Source organism: Syngnathus floridae, chromosome 7, assembly GCF_059516105.1.
Source record: "Syngnathus floridae isolate MCC-2025c chromosome 7, RoL_Sflo_1.0, whole genome shotgun sequence".
NCBI classification, from domain to species: Eukaryota; Metazoa; Chordata; class Actinopteri; order Syngnathiformes; family Syngnathidae; genus Syngnathus; species Syngnathus floridae.
Window position 1 is genome coordinate 18551279 of NC_142419.1, and position 10816 is coordinate 18562094.

Here is a 10816-nt window from a genome sequence, read left to right on the forward strand (position 1 = left end):
GCTTTTCCGTCATTTGTCTCCCCTTTGTTTTGCAGGTGCACCTGTAGGTGGCACTGTAGCGCTTGTGCTCGACGACGCGTGAGTCTCTTTTGTATTTGCTGGCCTAATTAGGTGCAAATCGGCGTCCGACGCGCATCTAATTGGCCGGCTCGCGGATGCTGGGGCGATACGGGAGGCTCCATGGGCAAGCGCCGACGTGGACAAAAGCGCAATTCAAGAGGAGATCAGAGTGAGAGCGATCGAGTCGTGTGAGCCAGCCCGAGCTCGAGCCCGAGCGCTTTCTTGACTCCTCCTGCTCCAGGAAGGAGGAGGCGGGCCTGCCTGCCTGCCCGCCCGCCCGCCTGCCCGCTTGCCTCGGTGCACCCAAACAGTCGGAGGGCTTGCACACTGGCTTCAGTCCGTCAGCAGCAAGTCCGCCCGCCGCAGCCAGCGCCGCAGCAGCAGCAGCAGCAGCAGCAGCGCCAAGCTTCCTCCCCTCGTTTGAAGCTCGGCCTCCGTTTTTGTATGCCGGCCGGAGGGGCGAAGAGAGGAGAGCGACATCCCCCGGTCGGACGACGTGATATGAGCCTTTCGTCGGCGTGAAACACAAGGAAGGCAGGCGCCGCAAGGACAGGGAGGGACGTACGGCGGCCAGGCCGAGAGAGAACGCCGGAGTCGAGCCCAGCCCAGCCGTAGCCCAAGCCGCCGCCGCTGCCGCCGCCGCCTCGGTAGGAGCCACCATGCCCGGCTTCGACTACAAGTTCCTGGAGAAGCCCAAGAGACGCTTCCAGTGTCCGCTGTGCAGCAAGGCCATGCGGGAGCCCGTCCAGGTGTCGACCTGCGGCCACCGCTTCTGTGACACCTGCCTGCAAGAATTCTTAAGGTACGTTCGATCCATCGATCGATCGATCGATCGATCTAATCTGTGTTTCGGTCTATGTGCGCGTGTGCGTGTGTGTGAGCGCGCGCCCGCCCGCCCACTGATACCGGAGACTGCAGTTTCTGTTGATCTTAGCTCAATAGAGAGAGGGACGTGTAGGCGTGTCCTGCTCACCTTTCCACGGTCTTGTGTTTGTTTACATTGCACAATGACACCAGTGGCGTGAGACGAGCGCGACAGATAGGCCGCTTTTCCATCGCTCCACGCCATGCCATGCACGCCATGCACGCCATGCACGCGAAACGTCATCGGGGTGCTCAGCAGATTTCATCCTTTGCTTTTTTGGAATTCAGCTCTGGGTTATGATGGAATTCGACACAGAGACTCCCTCTTTCACTCCCTCGGAGGTCGCACAAGCCATCGCCGAGCGAGCTTCACCTTCTAATCTGCTGCTCAGCTCCCCAAAAGACGTCTTTGTTCAGATATGAGCACATGATACGCTTCCAAGCACACCTCAAAAGAGGTCTGTCAACTCAACCGTTTGGAAAACGGAGCCGATTCACCAAACAAATTGCAGCGGTGATGGACTTGCCGCTGCCATGACAGTACGTTGAATGTGAACGCAACACGGCCGGGATGTGTTTCGGGTTTCATTTGGGCAACTACGTGCTTAAACGACACACTTGTGACATAGTAAACAAAGCATCTTGGACTTTCCATGACATTTGCGGACGAGCCTTCAAACTGTAGATGCGTCGATGGGCTGCGTTAACATCCGGAAAAACGATTCAATTGAACATGACGCAAATGTGAAGGCAGCTGTGGAGGCCCCTGTTTGACCTTTGCAGATTGCTGACTACAAATACTGACAAATCTTCACCAAAGGAAAAAAAAGACTTGAAATGGGCCACATTCATATTTGTTTGAATTGAAATTGTGAAAATAAGGAAAGCAAACGTAGCCAGCACTTATGCTACTTGGCTCGTGATCGTTTTGGTCAAGTGATCATTTGCAGCAATATTGTTGTTGATTGAGTGGATTTTTTCACCCTCCCCTCCCTCAATCCCACATACGTATGTGGCTTTCACACACATGTTTTCCTTGCCCTGGAATCTTCTCGTCCGCTCGCCCTCCATTCAAGCCTCTCATTCAGCGAGCACGCTCTTCTTGTTTTTAGCTCACCGCTGTTTGTTCTACCGACAGCGACCCCTAAAAATACATTTGAAAAAGTCATCACATGCGTTGTAGGAATGTTGCGGGTTTTCTCTGCGTGCTGCATTTACGGGCGGGGGGGGGGGATTGAGTTCAGCCAAACTGGTTCGCTGTTGTTTTCATCACCTTTTAAAAACGGAAAAAAGGGAGGAAAAAAAAGTGCTCTCACGTTGACTGTAACTTGAAGCCCGAAAACACCCCGAAGGGAGGAAACTCACGAGCGAGCGGAAAGAGGAACACGGCCGACGATGACGCTGAACCCGAGCCAAAAGACAAGGGCCGGTTTGTGATGACGAGCTGTCAGGAAGCGGCCTTGTCCGAAAGCGGAACCGGGAGCCCAGCTAAGACGCGCTTTCCCGCGGCCAAAGTAAGCCAGCCTGCCGACCGACGTCTGCCGCCCGTGACCGGGTCAAGGGGTCGGCCCAGGTGGAAATTGGATTTAGCGCTGAATGCCCGGCAAGCAGGCTAGCGCAGCGGCCGCTACATTGACACCGCCGCAACGTTAGAATGGACTAACACCAACTCGAGCTATGAAGTCGAAAAAGGGTCGATCCAAACATGGTTGCTCCAACAGGCTGCTCAAACCAACCTGAGCCAGGGGCAATTCATGGACAGGGCGAGGGCCGCTCGCCTCCTTCGGCAGCCAGGTCGGCCGGCTGGCGCCGTGCCCGGGTCGCTCCACTCGGTCCGCTCTTTGCGGCAGGCAAGAATGCTGCCGCGCGGCATGACTGCCGCATTCGTCATCCTTCCGCCTTCCGTCTAATGACGCCACTGCAGCTCTTCTTTTGCAGCCATGTGGCCGAGTTGGCTTTGGCTTTTTCACGAGAGGGAGGGAGGGAGGGAGGGAGCGGCAGCACGCACGTTCGCTCGCTTGCTCGCTCGCTCACTCGCTCGCTCGCAGCAGCTGCGGGCTTTTGCGGCCTGAACGGCCATGGCGGACATTGAGAGCCATTGAGCAGTCCCCCCTGCAGGTGGGCTTCCGGAGGGGCGGACCTCTCGCCCACACAGACGCTCTTGTTTGCGTTGAGCGGCAAATGGAGCCCACGAGCACGCCGCGTTGGCCGCCTCGCAATTGTTGCTCGCCGGCTGGGACGGGGCCTTCGGCTTTGTCGCAAAGCCAATCTCGAATCTCGAATCCCTCAGCCAGGCTGGAAAGCTCCGTTTCAGAACCTCCTAAGCTGTGTTTGAACGACCGAACCCGACTCGCAAGCCTGGTCCGTGTTTCACGCCGCGCCAACGCGAGCACATTTCTGAGCAAAAAAACAAAAAGCTGAGGAAGTAAGTGGATCAAGCTGTGAGCTCACGTTTGTCAACGTAATCCGAGCCAGCCCAGGAAATGGCCCAAATCGCTCCGTTTGAAGGCGCCGAGGAAATGTGTGTTTGGGGGGGTAATGGCTGGGGGGGGGGTCTCCCCCCCCCCCCCCCCCCCACACACACACCTTCCGTGCGGTGCATTAGCGTCTGAGGCGTTGGTCCAACTGACGCAGCCGAGCGAATTTCTCTCCTGCCGGCGCGTTCTACTCTCTTTTGGCATCCCTCCCTTTTGTCTAACAAAAGCAGTGCTATGGCGCCATCTCGATGCCAAGCGACAACGGGGCCAGCGGCTCGCAGCTTTTTATCGGGAGCTGGCGTCAAACTGGCGAGGCCGAGCGGCGCGTTGAAATGGATCAATTGAAGTGAACGTGAGCCCGATGGCTGGAGAGAAAAGAAAGTGAGGAGGGAGGCGGTGGCCCCTGCATGGCGCGTGGACAGACGTGCCTCAACTTGTCCTGCTCTCTCAGTCCTGGAAAACATTCCAGCGGTGCGCCGGAGCGCCTCGGCCCGCCGCTGCCAAGCGGACGCGTGCCTCGTCTTCTGCTCCAAGTCAATCAGGCCGCGCGGGTATCAAAACCCCGACCCCCCCTTGCGTTGGTGTCGCGCCCGATCGGGTCAGTGATCACGCTAATGAAAGCAGACGTGCACGTGCTTGCACTCCCACAGAAATGAGGGTGCGCTCCTTTTTTGTTGCAGTCCATCCGTAGCTTTTGCTTTCATGAGCATTTGCGTCACGTCACGTCACGTCCTGTGTGGAGCCAGCCGCTGGCTCTTTTCAGGAAGTGCAACTTGTGTGTGAAAGTGGATCTTGCGGGAGCCAAACGGAGCGCTCCGGAAGCTGGCGGCGGGCCGGCGGGCACCTGTCCCCAGTTGAAAGGGGCCCCTGTGCCCCGCGGGCCAGGCTCAGCCAGGTGCGCTTCAGAATGAATGGCGCCTTTGCGGCTGGTTCCGGTGCCATCTGCCAAGGCCACTTTGTTGCGTCGACCTTCCGGAAGGCTATTGATGCGGCCGCCGGCGTGAGGCAGCGCTTGTTTTCGGGACTGGATTTGGACTCCAATCCCACCGATAAGACGCCTTTGCGTGGCCGTCTGCCAGCTGCTCCCGAAAAAGATCCTCTCTCCTCCCGTAGCAGTTGCCATGGAGACCCCGAAGTTGCCGGCACACTCGAAGAACAATTGTCGGTCTCCTCGTCACGCGAGACGGCGTCGCTAACGACAGCGTCCGGCAAGTGGAGCAGGCTGGGAAAATGCCCCCCCCCCCCAAAATATGATCGCACTCGTCGTTTGGAACGTACGATCGGGCGAGCTAGGAAAGAGCGTCAAAGGAAAGCTTGCTGCGCGTCTCCGCTTGCTTGGCGGAAAAGCGGGCTTTTTCTCCTTTGGCACCCGGACGCCATGGCGGCCCGACCCGCCGATCCCTGCAGTTTGCCTCGGGAGGCCCCGGCCGGCTAAAATTAGTGGCGCCATCTGTGATGAAACAGCCACATTTCACACATGCCGAGCTGTTGGGAAAAAGGGAGGAAAAGAAAAGATGATGCAGACCAAGAGAAGAGAAGCGCTCCACATGTCAGGGAGCACGCCTCCTCTTCTTTTAGGTTGCCAGCACGGCTCATTTCGTAGTACAATCTTTTGGATGTTTTGTTTCCCAGTGTTGCTATATTGGCCCACGCCGGTGGAAGCGCGGGAAACGGGCCAGCTACACAGGCGTGCCGTCGTAGTAGTGCCTCTTTCCCTTTTTTTTTTTTATGGCTTCTGCTGGCCAAGCAACCAAATGAAAAGTAGACACATTTATCGAAAGGTGGGGAAAAAAAAAAAAAAGGCAACTCCGGTTGGCCAAGAAAGCCAACACGCGAGGCTCACGTCATCCGTGTCGAGACGCAGCCCGAGTATCTGGCACCGTGTTTGCCGCCGTGTTGGTCGGCTCCTGCCGCTTGCCGCCGCTTGCCGCCGCTTCCCTCGTACCGGCAAGGCTGTTGCGGGCTGTCGAAGCCGCCTGTTGCCGCATGTTGGGTGCATCCGCTCGCTACACTGGTGCGTTTTGAGCCCGTCCAACTGGAGGCGAGGCGAGGCGAGGCGAGGCGAGGAAGCAGATCAGGTTACGCGGGTGAAAACGCCACCCGATCCATTCGGGTGGCGCGGGAACGAGACGCCTCGCTTGTCCACATTTGGTGTTTGCTTACGCTCTCCGTTCTCACTCTTTGTGACAAAAAGTGGTAGCTGAATTCTCACCGCAAAAAGTATGAAAAGGGGTTTTGAAGACGTTTGTATGACTTTTCGTTTGAAAGACCTCAATCGTCGCCACAGGCAAAAAAAGTTTGGCATTTCAAGACATTTGCACATTCGCCGCTTAAACGGCGCATTTGCTTTTGTAGGTCACGCAGCGCAGCGCAGCGCAGCGCAGCACTCGTTCCCTCGCTCACTCGCCAGCCATTGAGCGCCTCGTTAAAAAGCCCCGTCTGTCCTTCCGCGTTATCCTTTCCCTCCCTGTGTAGCCGTGATGGAGTCGAGAGCAAGTGCGCTGGCTGGCTGGCTGGCTGGCTGGCTGGCTGGCAGGCCCCCCCCGCCCCCGATGCGCTGTCACAAAGAGACGAGCAGCGCGGCGACGCATCCGCCCGCCCGCTCGCCCTCCGGCGCCCGAGGACTGGCGCTGACAGCCCGTGACGAGGCCTTTTGCGCCTGTCTGCGTTTGTGCGCGTCACACGGAAAGGCCGAGCGAGGTGGGTGGGTGGGCGGGGGCGCGGTGGTCCGAGTCTGCCTCGGTGCGTCCTGCCTGCGCTGGCATCCCGGCGCCTCTCGCACGGCGCCTCTCGCACGGCGCTCCCGAGTGCAGAAGCTGTCGCTCGGCATCTCTTCCGCTCGGGGGACACTCGGGGCTATCCGTGCAAAGTCGTCCTCTGCCACCACCGGCCTCCCCTTGACCCGGGAAGTCGGCCATTTTGGACATTTTAATCTGAGCGTCATTGTTCAGACGAAGGTCGAAATTGGCTGGCAATCCGACAAAAGCTGAAGGCAAACTTCGGAGGCCGATGATCGGGTGCGTCTCTCCGGGTGTCGTGAACGGAGTCCCTTTCTCAGGCCTTTGTGGCCGCAGGGAGCAGAATGAGGCCGGTCTCGTGCATTGACTGGCCCCACCCTTCCCCTCCCCTTCTGGGCCAAAGTCCGCTCGGTCAGTCACGCGGCAACGGCGCACGAGAGGAAGGGAGCAAAGAGCGAGCGCTCGATGGAGACGCAGGTGAAGCAAAGTGGTGCAGGTTGTCTCTGAAGGGCCTTCTTTGTGTCTGCTCTGCAGTGAGGGAGTCTTCAAGTGTCCCGAAGACCAGTTGCCTTTGGACTACGCCAAGGTAGGCCAAAGTTCAGCAGCAGCAGCAGCAGCAGCAGCCCCGCTTGTGGCTCGGGCCCGTCGGGTCTTCTCAAGGGCCTTTTGTTTTGCAGATCTACCCTGACCCGGAGCTGGAGCAGCAGATCTTGGCGCTGCCTATCCGCTGCATCCACAGCGAAGAGGGCTGCCGCTGGACCGGACAGATGAAGCAGCTGCAGGTGAGCGAGCGAGCGCACCTCAGCAAAAGGTTCCCCTCTGCTGGGGTCTTTGCCGCGCTTCGCTGTCCATCGGTCGTCACGGGTGACTTTTCCTCGCCCCTCCTCCCCCAGGGCCACTTCTCCACCTGCGCCTTCAACGTGATCCCCTGCCCCAACCGCTGCTCGGTCAAGCTGACTCGCCGCGACCTCCCCGACCACCTGCAGCACGACTGCCCCAAACGCAAAGTCAAGTGCGAGTTCTGCGGCAGCGAGTTCACCGGCGAGGCCTACGAGGTATACAAAACAAGACCGCTGCCTGCCTGCCTGCCTGCCTGCCTGTTTTGCTCTTCTCCAGAGGTGCTCCTTGTTTTGTGCTCTTTCCAGAACCACCAGGGCGTGTGTCCTCAGGAGAGCGTCTACTGCGAGAACAAATGCGGGGCGCGGATGATGCGCCGGCTGCTGTCGCAGCACGGCACGGCCGAGTGTCCCAAGCGCACGCAGCCGTGCAAGTACTGCGGCAAGGAGTTTGTCTTTGACACCATCCAGGTCGGTTTGCGTGGAGAAACGGGCAAGTCGGCGGCGGCGGCGGCGGCCAACGTCAAAGCGCCGCGGACTCAATCGCTCCTTTCCCGCAGAACCACCAGTACCACTGCCCTCGCTTCCCCGTCCAGTGCCCCAACCAGTGCGGCACGCCCAACATTGCCCGCGAAGACCTGGCCAACCACGTCAAAGACAACTGCGGCAGCGCCCTGGTGCTCTGCCCCTTCAAAGACGCCGGCTGCAAACATCGGGTAAGTGCTGCCCGGGCTGGGCTCTGGGGCCGGGCTCCGGGGCCGGGCTCTGGGGCCGGGCGCCGGGCTCCGACGCCGGGCTCCGACGCCGGGCTCCGACGCCGGGCTCCGACGCCGGGCTCCGACGCCGGGCTCTGATGCTCTGCGCTTCGGCAGTGCCCCAAGCTGGCGGTGGGGCGGCACCTGGAGGACAGCACCAAGTCGCACCTGACCATGATGTGCAACCTGGTGGGGCGCCAGCGGCAGGAGATCCTGGAGCTGCGGCGCGAGATGGAGGAGCTGTCGGTGAGCCACGACGGCGTCCTGATCTGGAAGCTGAGCGACTACTCGCGCAAGCTGCAGGAGGCCAAGCTGCGCAGCAACCACGAGTTCTTCAGCCCGCCCTTCTACACGCACCGCTACGGCTACAAGCTGCAGGTGTCGGCCTTCCTCAACGGCAACGGCAGCGGCGAGGGCTCGCACCTCTCCGTCTACATCCGCGTGCTGCCCGGTGAGTACGACAACCTCCTGGAGTGGCCCTTCGCCTACAAGGTCACCTTCTCCATCCTGGACCAGAGCGACCCCTCGCTCTCCAAGCCGCAGCACATCACCGAGACCTTCAACCCGGACCCCAACTGGAAGAACTTCCAGAAGCCCAGCGGCGCTCGCAACTCGCTGGACGAGAGCACCCTGGGCTTCGGCTACCCCAAGTTCATCTCGCACGAGGAGATCAAGAAGAGGAACTACGTCCGCGACAACTGCGTCTTTGTCAAGGCTTCCATCGAGATCCCCCAGAAGATCATGGCTTGAGCGCCGACCACCTTTCCACGCTCCACCCTTCTACCTGACCAACTCACTCTGTGTGAAAATTGCCTTGGAAATCAAAGAGTGCCTAGAAGTTGACCCTTTTTCTTTCACCCCTCTGTCTCTCTCTCTGTCTCTCTCTCTCTCTGTCTCTCTCTGTCTCTCTCTCTCTCTCTCTGTCTCTGTCTCTCTCTCTCTCTCTCTCACCAACGGTACGTGAGGGGATGGAGGCAGGGTGAAGGAGATTGAACTTTGGATGGATGGAGGGAAGGAAGGCACCGTCGTGGCTCACGCCTGCCTTGTGTTTACGGCGTCAAGGTGCAGCTCCGTCCTTCACCCTCTATGCAAACTTCACACAAGCTTCCCCGCCCGCACACACGCACGCACGCACGCGCTCCCTTCCGAGGAACCTCGGCTTTCTCCATCATCGGACAGCGCGTGGCATTTTCCTTGCGAGAAGCGCCTCGTGTCGCTCTTCAGACGGTCCGTTTGCGGCCGGTGACTCCACCGGATTTGTCCACCTTTGTCGCTCCAGCACGTTAGCTTGTGGTCTTGACGTGATCGTCCGCGACCTGAACGAGTTTGTGAGCCTTTGGACCGTTCTGCCCCCCCAAAGGCTCATCGGCTTGGCCGAGGCCGACTTGCGAGGCACGTCGAGAAGCCAAAGCCGAGCGGACGCTGGAAGTCTGCCGTTGGATCGGGCCAGCTCCTCCAAAGTTCAGCCCGTCCTGGAGATTTGGGAAGATGGCGTCCATCTGGGCAGGAACGGAGCGGCTTCGTCATGGGATGCGTTTGGCGGAGCGTGGCGGCAACCGGACGCTGTCAAACCAGTGACTGGGAATAACGCAGCTCTGCAATTTTCAGGAAAACTCAACCCGTGAAGCCTATTTGACTGAGGAACGTGCAATTTACTAGGCATGTCTAAAAAAAGACTCAAATCAACAAAATGTGATTTGAAGCACTCCGCTCGAGCGTTTTTGACCTGGCGCGTAGTATCCTGGCGGCAGCCAAAGGTGACGACGGACGACTGTGTGTCATTTTGCTTGGGTACGAATCTTTTCTTGGATCGCTGCCCGAATTTGTGTAGTCCACTGAAGAGGAAATTGGAAAATGGTCTCGTCGGATTTGAGTTTTCCTCATCTCGTGTCGACCAAACTCGATGTGTTTACATTCCCGTGACCGACAAGGAAAATTCACCAGGCTTGTTTTGTTTTGGGCAAAGCAACCTTCGCCGCTTTGGACGGACCAGAGAAAGTGAATTTGTGCATCCTTAAGAGGCCAATGGAACCAGTGGGTGGGCATTTCACAGTGAAGGGAAATCCATGTGGCCTTTTTCTTGATCCGCCACGAGCTTGCATGAGAGGGCAAACGTAAGACACGTGCATGCTTCATGTGCTAACTCCCGGCCGGACCACCTTTTGTACTCGACCCTGTTCTCATGACTATTTTGCCCTTATTTTTGAAGAGTTTTCAGAATAGTTTTTATTATTATCAACATGGGTTGTTTTTTTGTAAACGGAAAATGTGAACGTTGCGAACCTGTTCGACGAGATGACGTGTCGACCGACGGACACGCAAGGAGATCGTCTCCTTCACAGCGCCACCGCCTGGACGGAGGACTGTAAAATGTACATTCATTACATTTAATGCAACGCGTGAATACGTCATGTACAAATACAGAAGCACATTCTGCCCTTTGACTTAGTAGATGCGCACGCACACACGCACGCACGCACGCACACACACACACACCGATTTCCTCTCATAATGCCAGCTGATATTTGACAGTGACTTTTTGTACGATTCTGTATTTTCAAGGGGAAAACAAATCCTTTCTGGCTGTTTTTATACTTATTTCGGTTTGAGAGTCAGGTCGACTTGAAGAGTCCGTCAGTTTGTCTGTCTGTCTGCGTCTCGCGTGTTTGAGCCTCACGTGTTATGTCTGTTTTATTTTCCCCATTTTGAAAAAGGAAAAAAAAGTATTTATTTGAAAGCAGCAGCAGCAGCAGCAGCAGCGCCGCCGCCGCCAGTCGATGCGTTGCGGACGGCTCATATGTTTTAACATGTCCTTTGATGAGTGCTTGTCAATTTCATAACTAAAATAAAAATACCATATGCTGTGTTTTAAAGCTGGCTGTCACTTTTCTTCCTTTTTGAAATTGGCATATGTAACGGATACCGGTGAGCTGGGTCAGCCCATCTGTCACCACATACATAATACATTTCAAAAATCGAACTTATATTCATTTGGTTTATTGAGATTTTTTAGTCCAATAACTCAAAACAGTGTAATAGGTCATGTTCATAAGAAAAACGTCAAGTGTCACGCTCGTCATCAATCA

General features: G+C 57.3%; 1 protein-coding gene across 2 annotated transcripts; it reads left to right on the forward strand.

Moving 5' to 3' along the window:
- Positions 1-93: 93 nt before the first annotated feature.
- On the forward strand, positions 94-10603 carry traf4a (tnf receptor-associated factor 4a). 2 transcript variants are annotated; one of them, XR_015859313.1, is made up of 8 exons: positions 94-862; positions 6674-6725; positions 6817-6921; positions 7033-7194; positions 7285-7446; positions 7536-7691; positions 7848-8792; positions 9091-10603. XR_015859313.1 is itself a non-coding variant. In XM_088380099.1 (7 exons), the coding sequence occupies exons 1-7, from the start codon at positions 720-722 to the stop codon at positions 8478-8480; spliced, it is 1413 nt and encodes a 470-aa protein (XP_088236225.1). In that variant the 5' UTR covers positions 94-719; the 3' UTR covers positions 8481-10603. The 2 variants fall into 2 exon arrangements, 1 of the variants encoding a protein (XP_088236225.1); XM_088380099.1 differs by having other exon boundaries at positions 7848-10603.
- Positions 10604-10816: the final 213 nt, after the last annotated feature.

Excerpts from the sequence above, each read along its gene's own strand:
- traf4a (XM_088380099.1), top strand. The coding sequence starts at position 720 with ATGCCCGGCTTCGACTACAAGTTCCTGGAGAAGCCCAAGAGACGCTTC. Across the intron at positions 6,726-6,816 it reads TGCCTTTGGACTACGCCAAG|ATCTACCCTGACCCGGAGCT; the intron begins GTAGGCCAAAGT and ends TTTGTTTTGCAG. Across the intron at positions 6,922-7,032 it reads GACAGATGAAGCAGCTGCAG|GGCCACTTCTCCACCTGCGC; the intron begins GTGAGCGAGCGA and ends CTCCTCCCCCAG.